This window comes from Xenopus laevis, chromosome 4L (genome assembly GCF_017654675.1).
Source record: "Xenopus laevis strain J_2021 chromosome 4L, Xenopus_laevis_v10.1, whole genome shotgun sequence".
NCBI lineage: Eukaryota > Metazoa > Chordata > Amphibia > Anura > Pipidae > Xenopus > Xenopus laevis.
This window is the reverse complement of record NC_054377.1, coordinates 153,810,989-153,837,103: the sequence shown is the minus strand read 5'-3', so window position 1 is coordinate 153,837,103 and position 26,115 is coordinate 153,810,989. Positions and strand designations below refer to the sequence as shown.

General features: G+C 44.8%; 1 protein-coding gene across 1 annotated transcript in view; it reads right to left on the bottom strand.

Moving 5' to 3' along the window:
- nup210.L (nucleoporin 210kDa L homeolog) overlaps nucleotides 1-25,216 on the bottom strand; it is a 45,736-nt gene extending 20,520 nt beyond the window's left edge. Inside the window, exons 1-25 of the mRNA XM_018240416.2 lie at nucleotides 24,832-25,216; nucleotides 20,316-20,452; nucleotides 20,008-20,139; nucleotides 18,914-19,010; nucleotides 17,794-17,944; nucleotides 17,119-17,251; nucleotides 16,656-16,814; nucleotides 16,460-16,528; nucleotides 14,872-14,978; nucleotides 14,618-14,758; nucleotides 14,350-14,487; nucleotides 13,642-13,797; nucleotides 12,437-12,635; nucleotides 11,695-11,840; nucleotides 11,078-11,299; nucleotides 5,481-5,654; nucleotides 5,111-5,303; nucleotides 4,446-4,552; nucleotides 3,902-4,006; nucleotides 3,549-3,650; nucleotides 3,344-3,472; nucleotides 2,551-2,678; nucleotides 1,858-1,993; nucleotides 1,396-1,458; nucleotides 947-1,126 (exon numbers count right to left, since the gene is read on the bottom strand). Of these exons, the coding sequence (XP_018095905.1) occupies nucleotides 947-1,126; nucleotides 1,396-1,458; nucleotides 1,858-1,993; nucleotides 2,551-2,678; nucleotides 3,344-3,472; nucleotides 3,549-3,650; nucleotides 3,902-4,006; nucleotides 4,446-4,552; nucleotides 5,111-5,303; nucleotides 5,481-5,654; nucleotides 11,078-11,299; nucleotides 11,695-11,840; nucleotides 12,437-12,635; nucleotides 13,642-13,797; nucleotides 14,350-14,487; nucleotides 14,618-14,758; nucleotides 14,872-14,978; nucleotides 16,460-16,528; nucleotides 16,656-16,814; nucleotides 17,119-17,251; nucleotides 17,794-17,944; nucleotides 18,914-19,010; nucleotides 20,008-20,139; nucleotides 20,316-20,452; nucleotides 24,832-25,016 (3,489 nt within the window). The 5' untranslated portion in view covers nucleotides 25,017-25,216. The remainder of the gene's footprint in view (nucleotides 1-946; nucleotides 1,127-1,395; nucleotides 1,459-1,857; nucleotides 1,994-2,550; nucleotides 2,679-3,343; nucleotides 3,473-3,548; nucleotides 3,651-3,901; nucleotides 4,007-4,445; nucleotides 4,553-5,110; nucleotides 5,304-5,480; nucleotides 5,655-11,077; nucleotides 11,300-11,694; nucleotides 11,841-12,436; nucleotides 12,636-13,641; nucleotides 13,798-14,349; nucleotides 14,488-14,617; nucleotides 14,759-14,871; nucleotides 14,979-16,459; nucleotides 16,529-16,655; nucleotides 16,815-17,118; nucleotides 17,252-17,793; nucleotides 17,945-18,913; nucleotides 19,011-20,007; nucleotides 20,140-20,315; nucleotides 20,453-24,831) is intronic.
- Between the last annotated feature and the right edge of the window lie 899 nt (nucleotides 25,217-26,115).

Genomic DNA, 26,115 nt, shown 5'->3' with positions numbered 1-26,115 from the left:
TTCCTTGTCACCTGGCCAGCCGACAATCCTTCTGCAGTAAGAAGAAGTCGAATAGGCTGGATGGTCAGAGCTGCAGTTAGCCTTAATGACACCAGGGACAGAATCCACGTTGGGAGAAGTCAGAATGACACACAGCTCAGTGCAGGTGACTCAGACTCTCCAGTGTAGAAGGTGTTGTAGAGAGATAGTCCTAACCTCCTTAGGACACAACAAAAACTGATTCCGGCTCCGCCTACTGCTGAGGGTATAGCCAGCGGAGGAGGAGTCACATTTCTTATTCTGTTGTGTCCTGCCTCCTAGTGGCATTAGCTATACCCACTGTCTCCTGTGTCCCCCAAGCCGACAAGGAGAAAAGAATCTTACCAAACTGGAATATATATTTAAGTAAATCTTGCCCTTTTACATCTCTTGCCTTGAGCCATCATTTCGTGATGGTCTCTGTGCTGTCTCAGAGATCACCTGACCAGAAATACTTCAACTCTAACAGGAAGAGATCACCTGACCAGAAATACTGCAGCTCTAACTGTAACAGGAAGAAGTGTTGAAGCAAAAGACAAAACTGTGTCTGTTAATTGGCTCATGTGACCTAACAAGTATAGTTTGTTTGCTAAGTTTGTGTGCACAGTGAATCGTACAATTGATCGGGACGGCCCTTATTTTTTTAAAATGGCAGTTTTCTATTTATGATTACCCAATGGCACATACTACTAGAAAAGTATATTATTATGAAAATGGTTTATTTACATGAAGCAGGGTTTTACATATGAGCCGTTTTATGCAATATCTTTTTATAGAGACCTACATTGTTTGGGGGGTATAGTTTTCCTTTAATGCCACAATACCTCAAATAATAATTCCTCTCAGGTCAGGCCAGTGGTAATAAACACCCATTTGTCATTCAATAAGAGACAAAGCTGAGAGCTTGGAGATCAGAATATCACGTTACCTCAGACACAATCACAACTTTCCCGGATTCGGCATCGACAGCCTGAACCACCCCAGTCACCGTCCCGTTTCCGATCATCACTCCTTTGACAAAGCCATTGCTGCTGACGGAGGCAATCGTCTCATCAGTGATGGAGAATAAGATGTTAGACTGAGGCTGTGGCCCCCCCTCGGAAGTGATCTGGGGAACAAAGAGTTTGGCCATTAAACGTAAGATAAATAAAGGGCATTATGTGACATTAATGACTGGGGATTATGTTGAACAGACATTCCCTTTATTCTGAACTCATGTTGCAGCCAGGAATGCTCTTCTTTTCTGGAACAACTTTCATTCTCCATATTCCTGGTTCTTCCAAGCACTTTTGTAAATGTAAATGTTCTGCCCGGTCAGTGAAACATTCTCATGAACTGCACATGTCACTGCCAGTTCCTACTCCAGCTACTCCCTACCTGCATTGTTGCACCAATAATGAGCGTGATCTTCCTTGGCAACAGGCGGAATGGAGGGAAAACCTGCGGAGAGAAGGATTTAGTTTAGTCAGTATTGGCTGCAACACTAATGGGAATGAGTGACATTTAGGGATCCTGTGGGGTCTGGGGCCCAATAACAAGCTGACCATTCTTGTCTATGGGAGCATGGACCTGATGGAAGTGAACTGTAGGCACTGACCAAACTAAAACTGGGGACTACATATTGTACAGCACAGCCACTATTACTTTAAAGGGTTTATCAGTGGAAGCCCAAAATGTGAACAAGTGTTTGATCTCTGCTGTTTTACATTTACATGAATATGTGCCTAACCCAAATGCCTGGGGTTACAGGGACTAAGGTGCAACATACAAACAGCGCTAATTGTGGAGCAGTATCTGGGTGCTGCTGTGGTTTGGGGGTTACAAATAGTAGTCTTGTACCTCAAGGGCCCGTGGTACTGAGTCAATCCTGCTCCCGGCTCGGTCAGTGGTCGCAGCCACGAGACTGGTCTGGCCAATGGCAATGCCGTGTACGGAGAATACAACCGTGAAGTCATCCACCTTCTGCCGCAGGGGTCTGAGGGAAACCAATCAAAATCAGAGCAAACATAATGGCCCTTTATCACTGTGAGCAGTAATTGCCCTGTGCATGATCAGCTCTGGCATAACTGCCCAGTCTCATGAGTGGAGTACTTAAAGGATCCTGAAAGTCATATTTAACTGGTTAAAGAATTATATTTATTTATATAGCCAGTTATGGGATTAATTCCATTGTTTCTGGGAGCGGTTACACAATCAGAGTGTTAAAAAACACTGAGAAATTGCAGTTACCCTCCATCCACTAGTATCAACCCCAGTCAACTACCACTGTATGGAGACAATCCGGTAAACTTACCCCCCCTCAGTTATATACATAGTTACATAGTTAGTACATAGTTACATAGTTAAATCGGGTTGAAAAAAGACAAAGTCCATCAAGTTGAACCCCTCCAAATGAAAACCCAGCCCCATACACACACACCCCTGCCCACTTTCACATAAAATTTTATGTGTTAGTACCTGGATGGGAGACCGCCTTTTACCTTTTAACCCCATAACACTGACCTCGAACCCCGCCCCCCAGCCCAAACTTACTTTATGGAGACAATTTGAGATGATGAGCCCAATTCCAGATCCATATATTCCAAGTATTTAGCAAGAAATGGCTTCTTGGAAGAATCCAGAACCCGAACATAGGCTTTTACAGATTTCCCAATTTCTACCTGCAAAACAAATTCTTTGGTTACTATGAACTGCTCCAAAGCTCCTCCCTGAGTACCGCAAGCTACTCTAACACACAACCCTAGCTAACATGGATTGCTCCAGTGCTTACCCCTAGCTAACATGGATCATTCCTGACAGGGCCGCCATCAGAAATCGCAGGGCCTGATAAGACAAAATTTCCTGGGCGCCCTGGGCTGCACCCACCACAAGCCCCACCTACAGGCCCGCCCTCCCCACCCCACAGTTAAAAAAAAAAAAAAAATTGGTGGCTAGGGTTCCCACATGTTAGTAAAAATAAAAAGATATTGGTGGTCAGGGCCCCCCATAAAAAAACATTGGTGGCCAGGCCTACCCCACACACATTATGAAAAAACTGGTAGCCAGGGCCCCCTTAAACATCCATGCCTTGACGAAGTCAGCAGCTCTCAGAAAGCAGGGGGGTCCAGCTAATCAAGTACGTGTTGCGTGGCCGGGCCCCCCTTACCCTCAGGCCCCCTACAACTCTCCCACCCTGTCCCCCCCCTGTTGGCTGCCCTGATTCCACCTTGAGACAGGCAGATTGCTGCAACACCCACCCCGAGTGTATTGTTTGTATTTAGTCAGAACCACTGTGTCAATGCAATTCTTACAGCAAATTGGTGTCTATGACTCTGAACAGACCAACCTTATCCACAACTCTGACATCCACTTGATAAATGTCCGACACATGGACGCCGACAGTCGCAGGAGCCGGGAAGGTCAAACACAGATCATAAACCGTGACAGTTAATGCCCCAGGGTGCAGGGGTGACACCTGTAGAACATTGCAGGATTAAGGAACAAGTATACACAAGGACGTAACAGCCTAGTGACAACTGCAACTCACTCACCACTACAACTCCGCTGGACTCCTCAAACTTTGTACTGGCAATATGTGCTGCGCTCTTATTAATGAAGAAATAGCCGGACCCTTCTGAGATGGTGAATTCAGCCTGAAATGAGACACTGGTGAATATAAAGGAACAGATACAACATGAGGTTGCACACAGGAATAACCACTTGGGGGCGCTCTGGAATTCAGAAGGATTATTGTGCCACTCGATTCACTGGGGGTGCAGATAAACAGACATAGGGGTATAATTTTTTTGTACCCTCACCCTTATACACAGAGAGCTGTGAGTTTTATTTATTTGTGGTTACAGACAACTAAATGAGCACGAGGTAGTGAGTAGGAATTCCTTACTCTAACGTCCGGGTGATTATACACAGAAATGGCTCTGGGATTCACTTGCACGTCTTCCACCAGCAGCAGGTCAAGACTCGTAGAGACCGGGGCAAACGCTTCATACTGGAATGGGGCAGATTGAAGGAGGCAATGAGCATTTCAAAACAAACACAAATTAATTCTCTTTAATTAATGGTTTCACATTAGAAAAAAAACAAAAAACACACAATATGGAATATGAATGTGTTGGACCTGGAGAGGCGACAATGGGCCAAGGAGGGGGGAGACAATGGGTCAAAAATGGGCCAAAGAGGGGGAGGCAATGGGCCAAAGAGCCAAGGAGGGGTGGCCACAGGCCAAGAAGGGGTGGCAATGGGCCAAGGAGGTGTGGGGATTGCTGGATTTGTGCCACACACACAGATATTGATTTGAATCCTTTCAATCTCCAGAGATTCTTGGTTATGGTTCTGCAGAGCTTTTGATTGGATGACACACTAACAGTGATTTATGTCTCATGAGCATGGTGTTACACATATGAGCAGGGATTCACTTTCTTACATACCCGTGTTGTCACTTTAGCAGCCTGGAGATGGGTCTCCTGGTACTGCTCTGCCTTAGCAGTAATCACCGTCGTCCCAGATACTTGGTGAACATAAACTGTGTTTAACCCTAACAGAAAACATTGAGAATTAGACAAAAATACAGAACATCCCGTGGCACATATATGTATTTGGTTCCCTGCGGCTGTAGGTTTGTGTGTGTTCCTATGTAATTAGCGTGTGCTCAATACCAATTAAAGCAACAGCATACTGGGTCTGAATTGTATTGTTTAATGTAGGTTGTCACCAAGTGCAGCGTCCCTGAGCGCAAGAAAAGCCTATGAAGCTATGGGTCTGTTCAGTCTGTTAAAGGCATACTCTCGGGTATATCCGCCCAAACTCTGAGAATCCCTTTAATGTTTCTCTAAAAGACTCACAAAGGACTCCCCGGCCATGCAATATAATGAAAGCCAACACACCAAACATACAACTGTAACCCCAAAATGCACTGAGACTCATCCCCCCCCAATACGGTGTATTAAGAAATGATGAGCAGAACAGCAAGAACCAGAAAGAAAGAATGAAGACTGGTAGAAGTAGCACCAAACATATAGAACTGACAAGAACCAGAACTAGTGCACTAGAGACACAAAGTGGACTCAAAACGGAGAGTGTTATAGTCACACACCGTGCACTTTCCTCTGGCCACTCCCATCCTCCTTCTGAACCAGTTCCATTGGTTGCGCCAAATCGAAACTTGCCAAGGCCGACCGTGAGGATTCCCAGGTAACAGCGAGGGAGCTAAAATTATCAAACTTGCGCCCCTGGTGGTCGAAGGCTGCTAGCTCCAGTAACTGGTCGCGATAGTTGGAAACCGGGATCTGTAAGTGACGAACAGACAGACAGAGGGATGGTTTAATCCGAATTCTTACTTGAAACACTGGGAGCAATAAAGGGTAAACCCTTGCATTCACAAATATAAATAGGAGGTGCCATATTGTTTCCCTAAACAGCACGAGGACACGGCTTATTTACATGTGCACTAATCCCATACGTACCACTTGCTTGTTCTGCTGCATGAGGGGGCACACGAGATCCAGATGGGAGTGTTTATACACAGGGATCAAGGCAAATCTGGAGGGGGGAGCGCAGATCAGCCGCACAGAGATGGGTTCCACGGCAGGAAAGGGATTGGTCTCGGTGGGTTTGTTTCCCACAGTTACTGAAATCACCTGCAGAAAGAAAAAGAACTGTGTGAGAGACAGGCCTGTGCGATCACAAAGGCAAATGGGTGGGAAGATCTCTATGTGAATCCCCTGCACACGCCTGGGGCTAATCTGCATCACTGTAACCGCTGAATAAAAATAACAAATACACTTTATTTACCCTTAAAGGGCACCTACCACATATTAACAATCTGACCAGTACAAGCTAAACACGTTTAATCAACCTACATATATATTTTTTTGGGAAAAACTGCAAGTTTTAAATAATCCCTTACTTTGTCAAATGGGTTCTTTCACGGAGGGAGTCCATACTAAGACTATAACAGTGACCATAACATGCAAATATCAGGAGCATGCTCAGATTGTAGCATTGCCTTGAGTATTCTACCCAGAATGCCTTGTTTTAGTAAACTCCTCCACTAGAAGTATCACGAGATTTCCCTATCTTGTCCCCTGCTGGTGATGGGTACACACTAACTTCCAGCAGGAGGCAGCACTACTGAACAGCAGCTGACACACAGGTTTGGCTGATTTGAAAATAGTTTAGAAGGAATTTCAACTGAGCATGTGAGAGATTTCAGAGCTACAGTTGGCTGGGAAGATATAGGTAGGAGGAGCCAGTGAAATCCAAGATGGCTTGTCTCTGTGAAAATTAAGAATGGAGACTCACAAGACAGAGCTCATACTCTTCTGGTAGAAGATATTGCCATCAAAAAGACTACTTTCCAGGTCATCCATGTGTCTGAAATTGAACCCAGCGGTTCGAAAGGAGGATCCAGTAAGGCTTCCAGCACTATATTGAGATCCCAACCAGCCGTAGGAGGTCGGTATGGAGGGGCTATGTGAGCGACTCCCTGAAGAAAGGTGCGTAATGTCTCTACATTCGCCAACCGACTTTGAAATAGAATAGAAAGAGCAGATACTTGAACTTTTAGAGAACTGAGTTTAAGGCCTTGTAGGACTCGTTGGAGAAATGATAGGATTCGTGGGATGTTGAGTTCTATGAATGGAAAACCTGAATCGTTGCAAGACTTGAAGGAAGAGTGCCAAACTCTATGATAAGACTTGGATGATGATGGTTTTCGAGCTTTGAGCATTGTGGAAATAATCCCGCCAGATGGATGCTTCAACAGCCATCCCATCAAAGCGAACAGACCCGGTTTGTGATGAACCATTGATCCTTGCTGTAGAAGGTCTGGTCTGCATTCCAGCCGGACTGGCCGTGCCCCTGACATCTCCAGAAGGTCGGAGAACCAAGTTCTCCTCAGCCAGAAGGGAGCTACTACTATCACTGTGATTCTGGACTGGTTGATCTTTTTGAGCACACGTGGCAGCATTGGAAGTGGAGGGAATACATATGCCAGTTTGAACTGCCAGCGCTGAGTCATGGCATCTACCCCCACCGCTAAGGGGTCTCCGTAAGGTGCAAAGAATGTTGGAACTTTGCAATTTATTCTGGACGCCATGAGGTCTATGCTTGGCCTTCCCCAGTTTGATACGAGTTGATCGAACGCCTCTGGGTGAAGTTCCCACTCCCCTGGGTCGAGGTGGTTTCGGCTAAGGAAGTCCGCCTTTGTATTGATCACACCCGTAATGTGAATGGCTGACAGCTTGACAGAGTTGTGTTCTGCCCAATGTAAGATCTCTTTGGCTTCTGCCAGTTCCTCCCTGTCTGTTGATGTAGGCCACTGTGGTGACGTTGTCGCTTTGGAAACGTACCGACTAGGGATACACTGAATACAGGATTCGGCCTTTTCAGCCGGATTCGGCTGAATCCCTCTGCCGGCCGAACTGAATAAGAACCCTAATTTGAATATGCAAATTAGTGGTGGGGAGGGAAATTGAGTGACTGTTTGTCACAAAACAAGGAAGTAATTTTTCCCCCCTTCCCACCCTTAATTTGCATGTGCAAAATAGGGTTCGAATTCATTTCGGTATTCGGCCGAATCTTTCACAAAGGATTCGGCCGAATCCAAAATAGTGGATTCGGAGCATCCCTAGTACTGACTGTTGCTGAAGTAAGTGACTACTGGCTGAGTGCTAACTTGACTGCTCTGTTCTAGAATGTTGTTGGGTAGTCTGGACTCCACTGGAGACCAACGACCCTGTGCAGAATGGTTCTCCCATGTTGCTCCCCAGCCCTGAAGACTGGCATCCATGGCGATCACCTTCCATTCCGGTGTCGCCCAGGACTGTCCGAGTGCTAAGTTCTTTGGGACCAGCCACCACTCAAGAGCCTCTATCGTTGCTGGTGTCAAACGGAGCGGTCGCATCAACGAGTCCCCTTTTCAGGTGGAAAGGATACTGGTCTGAAGGGGGCGAAGATGGATTTGTGCAAATGGGACTGCTTCTTTGGCAGATACCATTGTTCCCAGCACTTGCATTGCCCTGTGGACTATTATCTCACTGGATAGTAGTGACTGTACTTGTTCCCCGATTCTGGTCTGCTTGTCCCAGGGCAGACTTACAGTCGCTGTTAGGGTATTGAATTCCAGACCCAGGAATGTCATCTGATGGTTCGGAATAAGGTTGGATTTCGACCAGTTGATGGTCCATCCAAAGTTCTGGAGGAGTGAAATTGCTTTGTGGAGATCCTACTTGGCCTTTTCGTGTGATCCGGTCCTAAGGAGAAGGTCATCCAGATAGGGTGTCACAGAAATTTCTTGTTACCTCAGAGTGGCCGCCGTTACTGCCATTAGCTTGGTAAATACCCTGGGGGCTGATGATAGGCCGAAGGGTAGGGCTACAAACTGGTAATGCCTGTTCATGAAGGAAAAGTGGAGGTAGCGATGGTGAGGGGGGCCATATTGGCATTAGCTGGCTTTGTTCCATGCCGCGTATCACAGACCGCAGTGTCTTCATCCTGAAGCGCACTGGTCGAATGTATTTGTTCATTCGTTTGAGGTCGAGTACTGGTCTGATGGTGCCATCCTTCTTTGGGACTGTAAAGAGGTTTGAGTAAAAACCGTAAAATCTCTCTGGCCGTGGCACTGGTGTGATCACTCCAGATTGCTCCATCTTTTCTATGCACTCTAAGAAGGCTTTTTCTTTTGAGGGATTGGAGGGCACCCTGGACATGATAAATCTCCTTGGTGGATTTGCAGCTAGATAATGGTAACCCTCCGACACTCTCTCTTTGACCCAGGCATCTGAAGGATTGATGGATCCATTCCTTCCGGAATCTTAGTATTTTTCCACCCGATCCAATATAACGATTCCTGAGGGAGTGCCCCGTCATGCGGACATGGGTTTGTCAGCTGATGGTTTGTTGTGGGTTCTGTTGCTTTTCCATGGAGGGTGGTTCTTGTCATTCGTTTTGGAGCAAAAATTTGATCCCCCGTCTGTTGGCGGAAGCTGCTCTACTCTTGGCCTGTGGGAGAAAGGTGCTTTTTCTACCTGTTGCTTGAGAGATAATTCCTCACAGAATAACCGTTGGCCTTTGAACGGGAGGGAGGTTAAAGGGGAAGGAAACCTAGTCCCCTTTAAGGATTTCTTGGAGCTAAGAGCCGACCAATTTTTAAGCCACATTGTTCTTCGAGCTGCTACAGATAGAGCAGAAGTATGTGAGGTAAGTTGAGAAGTGTCTAATGAGGTGTCAGAGATAGCTTGATGCCTCTGCAATAGCTTGTGCAGAAGATAGTAGCTCTGTTCAAGGGACACCCTCCTGGATGTCCTTGATAAGCAACTCGGACCAAGCCTGAATGGCTCTCAACACCCATGCTGAGGCTAGGCAAGGCCGAAGTGTAGATCCCGCAGATGAATAAATTGGAATTTCTGTCTGAGGGGTCCTTAAATGCTGCTGCGTCAGTGTGGTAGATTTAGAGAGTCTGGACACCAGGGCTTCAACCGCCGGGAGATTTGACCATTTATCGACAAGCTCTTTAGGGAAGGGATAAGACTTTGTGAATTTCTTTGTTGCTTGAAATTTCTGTTCAGGAAAGTCCCACTTCTCTTGAATACCAAATAGCTGTTCATGCTCTGGAAAAAATACTGCAGTCTTATCCTGTCTCTTGAAGAGACTTTGTGCTTCCCCTTGCTTCTTTGTCTTTGATGACACGTTTAGGACCTCAAGTACTCCTTTTATGATGCCTTCCACATCGTGCAGGGTGTCCTTCTCCCTAGCCTCACTCTGCTCTTGTTCCTCGTCCTCAGAGGACGCATCAGATGAGGGAATTTCCCCCTCTGAATGAGACGATACTTGTTCAGATACCGACTCCTCAGATAGTGCCTGAGCGACAGAGTCCCCTTTATCATCCTCTAAGCATCTTCGCTTAGTGCTGGACTTGAGATGAAACTTAGCTAATGATTCACCTAAGTTATCTGCAATGGCCGGCAGGCCCTGTAGTGAAGCCAGCAACTGTGATAATTGGACTGCCCAGAGAGGGGGTGGTTCTGCTGATGGCCCCGGTCCCTTTACTTCTTTGGGGTCCTGAGAAGTACCTTGTACTGTGTCCTCACCTGACTGTGGGGGAGGGAGTGACTGAGGACAGAGGGGTATGGCATGTCTTGAAACCCAGTGACATAGGGAATACTGCAGACATATGGGGCATAAGAATTAAAATGCCACTTACCCCCCACACACCGGCCAGACCCTCAGTACTAGACCATAGGACAGGTAGACGTCTGGGTGATCATTATACTGTAGCTGCCAAGCCAGAATTTGACCCCGGTGGAATTCACCTCGTAGGGGGCTAACCACATAAAAGGCAGGTAGTCCTGCTTTTGGTTTCACCCCTGGTGTCAGCCTATTAGGCGACCGTAGATTTCTCTAAGAGGTAGTTGTCCATCCTCCCGGTAGCAGGACACTTGAAAAACTGAATTCAGTATACAGTGTGTGGGGTTAAGCCTAACCTGGCACGCCCCTTAATTACTTCAAGTGTCCTGCCTCATGGAGGATGGAGTTTAACCCCATCGTTCCCTGTTTCCCCCTAAAGACGACAGAGAAAACATGTTTCTTATATAATTAGTTAGTTAGCCAAAAATGTAATGTATAAAGGCTGGAGTAAGTGGATGTGTAACATAATAGCCAAAACACTACTTCCTGCTTTTCAGCTCTCTAACTCTGAGTTAGTCAGTGACTAAGGGGACCCACATGGGACATAACTGTTCAGTGAGTTTGCAATTGATCCTCAGCATTCAGCTCAGATTCAAAAGCAACATACTGTATATGACCTATGTGGCCTCCCCTCAAGTCTCTGATTGGTTACTGTCTGGTAACCAGTCAGTGGAAAGCAAGAGAGCTGAAAAGCAGGAAGTAGTGTTCTGGTTATTATGTTACACATCCAGTCACTCCAGCGTTTATACATTATATTTTTGCCTAACTAACTATATTAAATTAGATACATTTTTTATTTAGCACAGACTGTTTATTTACCCAGTTTTTATTTTTACACTGAACAATTCCTTTAAGGGGCAGACATTCCACTCACCTGCTCCCCAAGGTCTCGGCACGTGGCTCGGACCCAGTGCTGAAAGTGACCACGGGAAATGGCCGGTTCCACCAGAGCCAGGCTGCTGCTCTCCTCCTTGTCTGATGAAAGATTCCTGAAGAACTTGGCCGGCTCCAGCACCCACGGCTTGGGCCCCCCTTCAAACAACATGTCTTTAGAGGATCCCAGCGTGACCAGTGCAAGGGAAGATGGGTCGATGGTCTAGAAAAAGAGATATTCAGACAAATTTAAATGTTGAAGTTCCTAAGTGAAGCCTTGGTCAGAAACAAGAATGATTATTTTATTCAAAGGGGTTAATAATCAGTGGGAAATTTTAGTCCTTGTGTTCCTCCCCCTCCTCATAGAATGAGAAAGGGCACAGGGACAGTCATTTAAGGGTTATAAGGACTTCAGAAAACAAGTAGAAAATGGAAGTTATTCTACAGATACAAGAGATTAGCCAGTGGGTGCTTGTCTTTGCTAGTATTGAATTCTGAGCTAGCCCCCCCCCCCCTCCCCAGACCTACAAGCTTCTTCCTCTTACAGAGACCCCACTTTAGTCACAACCGGCCTTAAATGCAGACAAATTAAGTTAAGGGGACAGGGTTTGCACTCACCCTCAATGGCAGATAAGCGGCTATGACGATTTTGGATTTGAGATGAACGTGGCCATGAGTGTAGCTGACATATACAGTGGTGTAGCCTGGAGCTTCCGCTTGTACCGTGATTCCACTGCAGTAATCCCTGCCGGGAGGGAGTCGTCCTGGGTGGAGGGGGCAGAGAACAAACAAGGGAAGGGTGAAAATCCTTAGCCGTATATTTTACATATATTGATTTCTATGATTATACATCTGCATGATGATGGTGACTTTTTGTAAAGTGTAGTTGGGTAAAATTTATTATTAATGCTCTTATATGAGCAAAGCCAATATTAGGGTCCCATTATCTATATAGAGTTTACTGGCATAAAGCATAAACATTGAGACTTGGCTGTCCTGATGACGATCCAGTGGGATCGAAACGCGTAGATATGTGGTTGTTGGAATAAAGTTTTGCTACTTGTACTCATATGACTGACCCGTGAGTGCTTTCATCTGGTGGAGTATGAGGATTTTGGTGAGCACCCGGTAATTATTGCATAGAGTGGTGCGTGCCGATAAATGGAGATATATATATATATATATATATATATATGATTTTGATGCCCCCCTAATCTTGCACTTTCATTTTAATAATCATTTTCAGGAAGTTGTGTATTTAACAACAGAATGTGTTTTTGTTATACATGATACAGCCTGTGCATTACTGTATTGCTCCACTAGATGACAGCACATACATCACCCATCAGTCCTTTCTTACCTGGCAGGAGCTTGAATATATTCAGAGTTTCCATTTCAACAGCCAAATCAAAGTTGGAGCAATCGCTCAGGGTAACGACTTCATTATCGTCGGCATTCATGATTCCGAATATCCGCAGGGGCAGCTCCAGTCTGTTTCCAACTCGTGTCTCCACCGCCGACGGGATAAACTCCATGCCATGGGGCTCGATCACATACACCTGAGCAGAGTCATTGGCAGATAAGTAAGAGAAGCACCAGGGATTGGGCAGCAGGGGGAGGCTCTATATCCTATTTTGAATACACATCTCTAACTGTAACAGACAAATGTAGCAGTTGGGGGGCAGACGGTTCCAAATGACATTTCTGAGCCGACAAGTAACAGTTTCCCCCTTTCTAATCTAAGTTAATTAATGGACAGTTTGAGATGGGGATTTATCAGTAAAAGTTAGAACTTAAAGGGGTTGTTCACCTTCCAAACAGTTTTTTCAATTCAGTTGTTTTTAGATTGTTCCCCAGAAATAAAGACTTTTTTCAAATACTTTCCATTATTTATTTTCTACGTTTTTTCCAAAATCTAAATGTAAAGTTGAATGTTGGTGTCTCTGGTGTTTGAGTGACAGCTCAGTAATTCAGGTGCAGACTCTGAACTGTTACAATTTTGCAACATTTAGTTGATCCATTTCTCAGCAGCATCTCTTGAGTATCAGCAACTATTGTATCAAGTCTAACAGCTGCCTGTAATGACACCCAGAGATTCTGCTCAGCAGGGACAAACATAAGAAATGGATCAACTAAATGTATCAATTTAGAACAGTTTACAGGATCTGCGACCCCCCCTCCCAGAGCTGCTTCAGAAGGAGAGAAATAACAATTTACACTTCAATATTCAAAAAACCGTCACACATAGAAAATAGAAAGTCATTGGAAAAAGTCGTTATTTCTGGTGATCTATCTGAAACCAACTAGTTGTTTGAAGGTGAACAACCCCTTTAAAAGACGTCCCTATGAAATGCAACAAAGGCAATGAGCCCTGTACAAACAACCCCATACTCACAGATATCTGTCCCTAAAATAGGTTAAAGAATAAAGAGGCAGATTAGCGATGCCTGTCTGTAGGGAGAGGGAAGTTTCAGTGGGATGGGGGTAATGCTCATGTGGGGGCTGTTTAGGTGGGTTACAGAAGGTTACAAATATGAAAATGAAGCTTTTTTTTATGTTTCTCACCTTCATATCTCCAAAATGCAGGCGATTCTGCACATCCCGGGCGCGGATAACACTCACACCAATATCATCGCCAGTGGTCATTAACCCCTTCACGGTCACTGTAGCCACTGGGTTGTTGGATGACGACCAAGTAAAGTTACCGCTCCCCCCTTGTACCTTGAAAACAGCAACAAATATTTGTCTATAGCAGAATTGTCCCAGATTGCACAATAAGCCATTTGTGCTACAAGCTTCCACCTCCCAGATGCACAGTATCTGCACCCAGTAACACATTGTTGATGGATTTTTGCTCTGTGACCCTATGACGCAGTATCATAGGATCACCCCTATTCCTTATTCCATTTAATCTTTTGCACATGATTTAACAGTTCCTGGAAATTCAGATTTAATTGCTTTGTATTTTAAAAGTGGTTTGTTTGCTTTTTCTCTGCTAAATTTATTCATCCCACTTCTCCCAGATATATCAGTCACAGGCGCCTCCATTTAGAAGTCCTGTAAATGAACCTATCAGATCAGAGAAATTACCCTGCCATGTCTCTTCAAGACTGTTGAGCAGCAGTGTATATCTAGAATCCCTGCCATAAAGCGAGACTGGAATGATGGTTATTGAGAGTCACCAGAGATTGAGGATCACTTATTGGAAGGTGCCCGGCGTTTCTTTCTTTGCCGTACAGTTAATATTTATAGGAAGAGAGAGAACACACTTACCTGGATGGTGTACTGATAGGCGCCGGGTTTCGGCTGCCATGGGAAGGTGAGAATTTTTGGGGAGAGAGTGATTGGAGTATAAATTTCCACTTCCTGTTGGTTCCTGATGGGATTCGGCAGAACATGTACCCCACCATCCTGCAGAAGGGAAAAGAAGAGAGTCCCAACAGTAACACCTAATCTGATTGCAACCCCTTTCCCAAGACATCAGCAGCTCACACGGATGAACTGCAACTCCCAACACAAAGTGCCATTAAAGTGTCACTACCTGGTCCACCATGCAGGTTAAGGCGGCATCTATAATGGTCTGGCCGCTTTTTATGGCTTTCACTTTGTGATAAGAGCCATTCAGAGACGTCTCCAGAACCTCAAAGTAGTCTTTGGGAATCTTGGCTTCGATGCGAATGTTCTGAAAGGAACAAGAGAAGGGCTGATGGTTTTGCAGGATAGGGACCCGCTTGTGAGTCTCAGCAGAACCTGGGCTCATTTCAACTGACCAAAAACTGGAAGCCAAGAACTTACATCAGATAAATAGACTTTGTTGCTGGATTTGTCGTACACATCGATGGTGATGTCATAGAGTCTCCCCGTCTCCAGCACCCACCTGTCCCCAGGATGAACAGTGAATCCTGCAGAGGGAGACATGTAGCAAGAAATATAGAGAAATATATTCCTCACATTAGTACAACAGTGGTGCTGGGAGTCACAGACAGATAGATGGACCCCTATGTTTTGAAATTCAAACCATTCCTCATTGGAGACCATTGCTCTGGTGCCGCTTCCCAACAGTGGGATTCATGCTTTCCTGTGCCGCCACTCTGCCCTCCAACATTAGGAATAACAAGGTTATACATGTACATGATGTGATCTGGTAGCAGGAGAGTCAACCCCAGTCTCACTAACTGCCCCTCACACTGGGTCTGTTGGAACAGGACAGAGGAATTTACCCTAAATCTTACCCTAAATAACCTTCAGGCTGGATCCTTCCCCCAGTTCCCCTGATTTCATCCCCACTAATGATGCAGCCCTATAATTAGGGAACAATTGCACTAGAAGTCTGCATTGTTCGACATGTGACCCACGTCCAAGGTGTAGTTACTATTGTACTTTATTGATATATAGCACTATACAGAATGTATACATCATTTCCATCAGTCCCTGTCCTATTGAGCTTACAATCTAATGTCCTTATCACATTCCCATCAGTCATTGTCCCATTGAGCTTTCAATCTAAGGTCCTTATCACATTCCCATCAGTCCCTGTTCCATTGAGCTTACAATCTAGGGGCCCTATGACATTCCCATTAGTCCCTATGCCAGTGAGTTTACAATCTAAGAGCCCTATCACATTCACTGTATGCTTCTTAAGGGGGGGGGATTATAGATTTGCTGCATGGTATATTTCTAGGGGGGCTAATTAAATTACCAAACTGGGAGGGAATAGGGCCAATAAGCCATTGTTAACCCTTGCACTGCACTGTGCACGGATTGGAAAGTTCAGAACAGGTTTAGGCCACACCCACACAGCAATGAAGATTGCACCACCCTTCTTTCCTCTGTGGGAATATTGAAAAGCCAAACGCACACTCGCCGAGTACAAGTGCACCGCCTCGGGAGTCAGAAAGCAGCAAGAAGTGAGACAGATAATAAATACAGATAATAAATAGTTGCTGTCAGTCCCCATGCAGCGCAGAACAAAGCAATACGAACACGCCCTGCTGCTCAGTCACTGATGGTTATCACATGCCAATAGAGATTCAGCAGTCGCACTGCCTCGGGGAACAAAGAGTAAAAGGAATTGAAGGTGCTGATAAATTGTTCCGGTTGCCCCCCCAAGACACCAAAAATACCAAAGCACAATGGGCTGGAGTCGGTCCTGGCTCAAATCATTGAGATTCCGGTTTTCTGGCTGCAGAGGTTTAACAGACTTAGAAAGTGATGCCCATGGCTGCACATGAAAGATCTGCTACTTTGCAGCTTATCAGGGTGACTATACAATTGTGGTGCTTGCCATGCACCGTGTATCTAGGCCACAGAAGACTAATATGGGTTCCCCGGGTATAAATGCAACTCCATGCAACACCCTCTACAGGAACAAACCACTACCCACCTAAATATCCTGGCTCCACCACATAGATGGTACCATTTGGCAAGCGAGAAGCGCCCTGGATGCGGAGATCTGATGCTCTTGTTAAGGAATTAAAGTTCTGGGAAATCTGAAAAAGAAGAGGGAAGCAAAAAAAAATCCCAAATACAAAGAACATAATTGAGATGAACCTTGATTGCCCCCCACAGACAAAGGATATTTTTATGGAGCAGCACAATGTTGGAGTGGCCCAACTGTAGGGCAGTGACAGTGGAAGTTCTTTGCTCCAGTCTAGTGACGGGTTCATGTTGGACTCCTCCCTGTACCACCACATGGTTCTGAAGCTGGAAGGCGTATTGATCCGAGGGCATCACGAGATCTGGAGAAGAGCGAGAAGGAAATAGTGGGAGAGGCATGCACAGTGATATTCTCATCTTTTGGGCTTTTTCTTCTCATTCATTTCCACTTCTCTTCATTTATATTTATTCTTGTCCCTCCTCATGTTCCTTACTACAATGGGGTCACTTCAGGAGCAATTACACTATCCCTTGATTCATTCATTTCTGGCTATAGAATATAAAGACCTAAACTTAAATGAGGAAGGTTTCCCTTTCCCAGCAGTGGCATGATGGTATCCAGTGTGGGGTAGGAATGGGGGGCACAACATATTCCCCACAACTCACCAGTGATCTTTCCCTGTTTGATCTTCTGCACCCGGTAGTGTATGGAGGATCCCACCAGCAGGTAAATATCCGATGCCGGATTGAGAAGGATGTTCTCCAAAATCAGCAGCCGCACCTGAGCCGGGGTCACTTTCTGGGAACAAAGATTTGGAACCCGTAGATTAGTAATTAGGGCTGAAACTCAGGCAGTGGGTGGGGCTAACAATGTCAGCCTCCAATGGAAAGGGCAGGGAGCCCGAGTAAGAAATAAGCCCGACTAGAACAATACGATGGCGGCTTACAGTAGGAGGGTCAGGGAGTCCGTGACTCAAACAGTGGGTGGGACTAGAACACAGCAACTTACAGGAGGAAGGGCCGAAAGTCTGCGACTTACGCTGTGGGTGGGACTAGACTACTATTATGGAATCTTACAGTGGGAGGGGCTAAGAGTCTAATCCAAGCAGTGGGTCGGCAGGTCTTTAGAAACAATTGGGTAATGGCTCTGAGTGAAATGCTCAGTCCAGTATAAATGTAAAAAAACAAAATGCACATTTTGAAAATGAATTGGTTGGGGAGGTCAAGCATAATGGAAAGGCTGCAAAATGGCAGAACAGCAGCAATGTAGATCACATAAGGGGTTAAAAAAAACTCTCTGGACATGTATCCAATGGATCAGCGCGTGAGACCAGGACTCACCTCATACACAGGCTCCAGCATTTTAGCTCTAAGTTTGGAACTTCCTGTTTTCAGCCCGGAAACCAGAACGGTATCTCCCTGTTTGGCCACCTTCTCCATCTCTGTAATGTAGGCCGGCGGCACATACGTGGACTCCAGAAACTTGAGAATTCTGGAAAAATACACTCATTTTGCACAAATTTCAACCTCTGCTATAAAGGCAAATACTGGGCAATAAATCTTCCTAGCAAACGGCTAATAGAGAATAAATACAAATAATAACGTGACACATTCATTGAATGGGGGGGGGCAATGTCCAAATCCATGCAAAACAATGTTCCTTATAATTCCTTCTCGGCTTTGAATTCTTTTGTGCGCACATTTTAAACTTGTGTGCGCAGGTCAGAATACATGCAACATTTTGTTTTTGATGTCAAAAAAGGGGCGGGGCAAGTCTATAAATTTAGGGGCCGGAGACTGGCATTGCTAGGTTAGGGGTGGGGAGAGCAGGAAAAGAGCTCAACCAAGACCCACCCAGGTGCCACAAGTTTCAGGCCAACACATCACTAGTAGTGATATTCTGAGACAACGTGTAAAATTAGCTATTATATAAGCTACTAAAAGTTTTTTTTAAAGGGCAAGTGAAGCCCAAAATAAAACTGCCTAATAAAAAAAAAACCTAATTCTAAGCAACTTTCCAATATATATTTATTTAACATGTCGGTGCTTTTAAAGTTATTAATAAAAACGATTGCTATTGAAAGCAGCATTTACTTAACTCCTGATTGTTACTTTTTATACAATGTTGCAAAAGTCTTGGTTCCCCAGCAGCAAAGCCAGGTCTGTTAATCAGCTGCTTTGTCTGAACCAGCAGTGCATAGAAATGGGTAGACCGTGCTTTCAGTAGCAATAAATATACGCATAACTTATAAACCAGAGAGTATTTGTAATGAATGTACAGTGCAGAGTTGCTCAGAATTTGGAGGACACAAAACAAGGCACAGGATTGGTTGACGCATATTTTAATAAATATCATCACATATTATGGAGCTTCATCCAGTACAGTCACCCAATGAACAATATATTTAAAGGGACCGGGCATAAATTAAGACAAAACCAGAGAGTAGCAGTGTCTCCTTACCGCAGTGTATTATGGGAATCAGAGAATCCATCCGAGTCAGAGTCTTTAACCACCGCCCAGTCAAAAGTCAATCCGGCTAACGTGCTGAACGTGTTTCCTGATTGGACATAAGCAATGTTAGTTCTTGGGGTGCAGAGTCCCCTCACTTTTGTGCATGTAATATAAAGCACCACACAGCCAGCAGCTCATTCCTTTAAGAATCCGAGCAATCAGATACGGACATTCTGAGACAATTTGCAATTGGATTTCATTTTTTATTATGTGTGGATTTTCAGTTATTTAGCAGCTCTCCAGATTGCAATTCCAGCCATCTGGTTGCTAGGGTGTTGTGTGCCTTAGTAACCAGGCAGTAGTTGGAATGAGAGACTGGAATATGAATAGCAGAGGGTCTGAATTTAAAGCTAAGGAATAAAAGATAATAAAAATAATAATAATAAAATGGTAAGCTGACAGCGCAATCATTTGTTACCTGTTGGGGTCAGAGACCCACATTTTTAAGCTGAAAAGATGTAGAAGGGGAAGGCAAATCATTAAAAACCTATAAGAAATAAATAATAAAAACCAATTGCAAAGTTGATAGGGATAGAACATTCTGTGACATATTAAAGGGGTTGTTCACCTTGAAATTAACTGTTAGTATGATGTAGAGAGGGATGTTCTGAAACAATTTGCAATTGGTTTTCATTTTATATTATTTGTGATTTTTGACTTATTTAGCTTTTAATTCAGCAGCTCTCCAGTTAGTAATTTCAGCCATCTGGTTGCTAGGGTTTTTTAGATGGGGTCAGTGACCCCCATTTGAAAGCTGGAGTCAGAAGAAGGCAAATAATTCAAAAACTAAGTAAAAATGAAGACCGACTGAAAAGTTGCTTAGAATTAGCCATTCTATAACATGCTAAAAGCTAATTTAAAGGTGAACCACCCCTTTAACCAAACTTTAAGAAATGAACAGTAAAGAGTCTCTAGTTTGGCGACCCCATGCAGGCCTATACAGGATTTATAACAGTCAATTGATGGAGTGGGGGGGGGGCTCCTAAATAAGGACCAGTTAAGGGACACGGGGTAGACCGTAGAGCGGAATGGGCCTCTTTTACCTTCAGAGTCGAGGGCTTGGATCTTCAGTTCCAGGGGGGAGTCCTCCAGGTACAGTTCCCTCGTGGTGGAGACAATCTGAATGTCATGAATTAAATCGACAATCGCATCACATCGAAGCACCTGCCCCGTAACTAAGGGAAGAGCATAGAAACCCGTGAGACGCTGCTGATGGTTCATCATACACAGGCTGAACTAACCCCCCGTTATCATTTCTCTTTATAACAGAACCAGTTTGTTGGGACCGGAGCAATAATATAGAGAAGATTTGTTTTCCCATTAACCCATGCACAGCCATGCTGCTACTCACAGACGTCCTCAGCAAAGATGATACTGGTGAGCCGAGTGGGGTGTGTTGCACGTGCTTGTACCACTGCCTTCTGTGAGCACTGACGCTCGTCCACTACCACTGGCTCTATACTGGCCACTTCTGGCCTCGACGACGACCTGAAAGAAAGTATCACATCCCATAACTAACCAGAACCATTCATAGAACCAGAACCACCCAAACCATCCAGCATATATAGCACCATCTCGAAAAAAAATTGTTCGTTTGCCTGGGTGCACGTTCAACAAATTATCTCCATCCAATAAAGATCAGCACTCTCAGGTCTTAAAACTATGCAAAAGTTTTATTGTTGAAACAGCTTAGGACTAACGTTTCAGCCTACTCCAAGGCCTTTCTCACTTTGTAATAGATTTATTTATTTATAGATATATAGATATATAGCTAGATATATATATATATATATATATATATATATATATATATATATATATATATATATATATATAGATATAGATATATATAGATATAGATATCTATATAGATAGATATATATATATCTATATAGATAGATATATATATATCTATATATCTATATATAAAAAACAAGGGAAAGTTGTACTCACCACTAATTTTTAAAACCATTAGGTGGGGGTGCAATGAGGCTGTGACCACAAAATACATATAGACAAACCTGCACTCAACCCATTATCAATATATTTAAGACAGAGACATTTTTTTGCTACTGCTACTGAAAAATGCCTTACCCTTTAAACAACACAGGGATTGTTTGTCCATATATTGCAATATATTTAAGCTGAACAACTACGTCATCCCATATCTGGCCAGTCCTACGCTCAATTTTCATCTGATTCATTAAGAATTCTATTGCTTCATTATACATTTTACACAGGGACTAAGTTTTACCTGCAACTTACTTGCTGCTTTCAAAGTTTAATTAGTGGTGAGCACAAGTTTCCCTTGTTTGTTCTAGTTCTACAGGAGCAGTGACCAGCTCCATGTTGTAGCTCTCACCCCTCCAACTATAGTCAGGTGATCTCACTGGTGTCTAATAAAAGGGCAGCCAAGTTTGGGAGTTTTACTTTGAAAGCAGCAAGTAAGTTGCAGGTAAAACTTAGTCCCTGTGTAAAATGTATAATGAAGCAATGGAATTCTTAATGAATCAGATGAAAATTGAGCGTAGGACTGGCCAGATATGGGATGACTGTGACGTAGTTGTTCAGCTTAAATATATTGCAATATATGGACAAACAATCCCTGTGTTATTTAAAGGGTAAGGCATTTTTCAGTAGCAGTAGCACAAAATGTCTCTGTCTTAAATATATTGATAATGGGTTGAGTGCACAGGACTCTTGTATTTGTAAAAATGTAACTAGAAGTTTATTTTGGCAAAATCACATCAATGCGTTTCGATCCACAAACGATCGTCATCAGGATAGTGTAGGAAAAGTGAAACACCCATTTATAGCCCTTATTACCATCAGCTCACTGCACTCATTTTCTACTAGTGAAGCGCGAAGTGTCATTTTTCAGCTTCTAAAGCAGCTCTGGGAAGGGGGGGTCACCGACCCTGTAAACTGTTCTAAACTGATACATTTGTTATTGTTGTCCCTGCTGAGCAGAATCCCTGAGTTTCATTACAGGCGGCTGTGAGACTTGATACAATAGTTTCACTGAAACTCCAGAGATGAGAAATGTATCAACTCAACGTTGTAAAATTGTAACAGAATCTGCACCTGAATTACTGAGCTGTCACTCAAACACCAGACACAGGAACATTCAACTTTACACTTAGATTTGGGAAAAACAATAAAAAATAAATAATGGAAAGTAAATGAAAAAAGTCTTTATTTCTGGGGAACAGACTGAAAACAACTGAAAAAAGTGTTTGGAGGATGAACTTCCCCTTTAAAAGCAAAGCCAATGTATTCGCAATTCATAGAAAGTTTACAATCTTCTAAAACAATCAAATTAACCTCAGAAATGCCTGGGAAACAGAGGAAAATACCAAAAGTACCAATATGCCCGACAGTAGAAAGTGTATAATGTAATAATTAGTGCAGTGAGCCGATTGGTAATAAACACTATAAATGGGGGTTTCACTTTCCTGATGACTTTCCCTTGTGGATCAAAACACATTGATGTGATTTTGGCAAAATAAACTTTTAATTCCGTTTTTGAAAGGAACTGCATGCAGTGAGTACCCCTTGGACTGGTCCAACTACTTTTCTACAGTCAGGTGGGAACTTTTCCCCTTTTGGAGCAGATGGAAAAAATGTTATGAATTTTTCCCTTTTCTCCTGCTAAATTTTCGTAAGGAAGGATGTGAGTAAAGGGTTAAACTTGCGGGTGTGAGTCTTTATTCCTCCCCAGCAGAGCTGCATGTAGATTAATGTCTATAGGCGACACTAAATAACTTCATATATATTAACTCCATGCACCTCGTTCTTAGCCAGGGCTGTGTCATGCTAAATCTTTATTCTGTCAGTGAGGGTGCTGGGAGTTGTAGTACATTCGTATCAGCAGGATGGCATCTTGCCCTGACCAACTGCAACAAACGATCATGGGACAGTCTGCATACATAGAATATTCTATTGCTGTATGATGCAGTATGGCAGCCTCCGCTCATGTACAATCTCTCTGTATAGGAAGCAGCAAGGCAAGTGATATGGCAGCCCCCATACATTTCTATAGGAGCACAAAACTCATCGTATCTTCTGCACATGGGAGTGAGACACCTCCAGAATCTGCGCCAACTTCCACTCGGGTGCATCAATGGTTAAACTGACATTTAGCCGCAACTACACAAAAGCGCCAAAATGGAAAAACGAAAGCAGCTCATAGAAGAGTGAGAGTTGGGGAGCTGCCAAACAGCAACGCAGAGGATTATTAGGGGGGAGGAGCCTGAGTCATTTGGGGCGCAGCATTGTCTGTGCCCGGGCAGCTCATTATCCACACGATTTATGTTCCACTCATTTCAGTACCACGGGCAGCGCCATGGACTGGAGCAACAGGCACAACTGCCATGAAGCAAGTGAATGAGTGACAGCTCTTTAACCAAATATTAAATGTTATTTCTTGTGAAATTAAAGGGACACATTTCCTATATATAAAAAGGGGACAAAACATTTTAATTCTGCACTCAAAACATGTTACTGATGCAGGAAGGGTCTTTGGTTGGTTCTATTGCTCCAGTCCAGCAGAGAAACGTCAAGAGACGCCTCCTGCGTCAGTAATTTCAGATTTTAGTGGAAGGACTGATATCAGCAGGGGGCAGTCTATGGCAAATGCATGAGATTACAGTATAAAGCTGTTAATTTCCCCTTTAATACTACACAGCTCTTAATATAAATGATATTATTACAATGGATTATGCCTATACAGTTGGACCTCAATCCAGTTAGGTGCAGGGGCATTTAAAGGGCAAGTAAGTCCATGTCAATGCTGATTTCCAGCACCATTCTGGCCAGGCTCTGGGTAGGGCTTGGGAGCCAGGACCCACTGTATATAGAAGTCAACACCCTAGAGCTAAGTAACAATGGACCCATCATGTTCCAGTGGTGCTGACCCATGAGTAAGTGTGGGGTGCGGCACAAAGCATGCTGGGTAACTTCTCTGATCTTTCTCTAAGCAGTATTACATTCACTAGGGCCTTTACTTGCCCTTTAACCTGTGGCTTCAGTCATGCAAAAAAGGAGTCAGAAAAAGTATTGGGGTGCAGATTCCCTCGAATAGAATCCGTTCCCCCCAAACCACGCGGCACATAAAACAGATTCATCAGAACAAAGTGTTTCCTAAAGTCACTCGGGGGCGGCGCTTCTGTGTCGCCAACAGGAAGTGGCTTCTTGCACTTGTGTCTCACTCACCGTCGTCATGGAAACACAACAATCCCCCCCAACAGTTACCGATTCCACTCACTCAAAACTGTCTTTGGGACAAGCAAAAAGAACTACGAGTAAACTTCCCCTTTAAATTCACAATCACTTCTCTATGTAACATTTATACAGCAGCCCCTGCTAACTAAACTCCCCGCAGCCCCTCCACACACAGCTACAACTCCCCGCAGCCCCTCCACACACAGCTACAACTCCCCGCAGCCCCTCCTCAGAGAACTACAACTCCCCGCAGCCCCTTCTCACAGAGAACTACAACTCCCCGCAGCCCCTCCTCGCAGAGAACTACAACTCCCCACAGCCCCTCCTCGCAGAGAACTACAACTCCCCACAGCCCCTCCTCGCAGAGAACTACAACTCCCAGCATCCCCTCCTCACACACCTACAACTCCCAGCAGCCCTGAAATGTACCCTCTAAAACTGAGCCCCCCAGACATGGGCCCTTATACACTCTGTCCCCTTTAGTCTCTGCCCAGCCCCCCATAGCCAGTGATGAGGCCCCTGTACCCACAAACAGGAGTAACAGTCCGTATCCCCCCTGCACCCCGTATAAGTCTGTCCCCACACACACACACGAGCCAATGAGGTGCCAGTCTGAGAGCACGTGACCAGTCCCCGTTACTCACCAGGTGTAACAGCCCTCAGTGACCCCCAGAGTGAAGTTAATTCGGGCGGCGCGGGTGTAGGGGAGAAGCACTTTGGGGATATTCAGTTTAGAAGCCGCTGAGAGACTCAGTAATGACACGAGGAGGAGCCAAACAGCTCCCGGGGCCACTGGGGCCCCCCAGACTCTGCTGACAGGTGCGGCCATTCTCTCCGCTACAGAAACCACTTCCGCTCCAGCGCTCGCTCTGCCGCTCTCTCTCCGTCCCTTCCCGTCAGCCTGTTCGCGCCATGTGCTTCATTCCGAGAGGGGGAGGGGCCAGCGGCAGCCTGGGGGCGGAGCCATACGTGCTCTGGGACAGAAGGCGGGAATTTGTAGGCTCAGATAAGAAGAGAGGCGGATCGTCATCTGTGCGGCCGAGCTCGTCCCCGCCCTCTTGCTCTTCCGTTTCCCCCACTACTCGTATTGTGACACTGCCCCCTAGTGGCCAGTCTAACATTGCTTCCCCACACTACTTGTATTGAGACACTGCCCCCTAGTGGCCAGTCAGTAACACTGCTTCCCTCACTACTCGTATTGTGACTGCCCCCTAGTGGCCAGTCAGTAACACTGCTTCCCTCACTACTTGTATTGAGACACTGCCCCCTAGTGGCCAGTCAGTAACACTGCTTCCCTCACTACTCGTATTGTGACTGCCCCCTAGTGGCCAGTCAGTAACACTGCTTCCCTCACTACTCGTATTGTGACACTGCCCCCTAGTGGCCAGTCAGTAACAGTGCTTCCCCTAGTGGCTGCTGCGACACTGGAATGCTGGGAATACAGAGAAGAGAGAGTTCAGGTTTAGGATTAACCTCCCAACATGTGGGAAACACAAAGAGGGACAAAAAGATTTGCAGCACGCTGAAATGTTTTGACCACGCCCATGTTTGTGGCCACACCCCCTAGTTACCCCTAATGTTCATTTTAGAAAATTTACAATGTAGTTTCTACCGCGCACCTGTAGTTCACCAATCCTGCAACTGGTGGTGCGTTCCTTCCGTTGACCCGGCCGGGTCCCTTAGCAACCAATGTGTATAGAAAACGGATCCGCACACACACTGGTTAATGCAGTCGTGGGTGTTCCCCCCCGAAACGTTGAATGTTTGGTGGCTGAATAAAAGGGGATACTCCCCGACTGCATTAACCAGTGTGTGTGCGGATCCGTTTTCTATACATATTTTACAAAATTTGGCAGGTTATAAAAGTTTGAACTCATTTCTGTGGTTTTTATGTGTTATGACAGTTTTGCTAATGAAGATGAATTGCC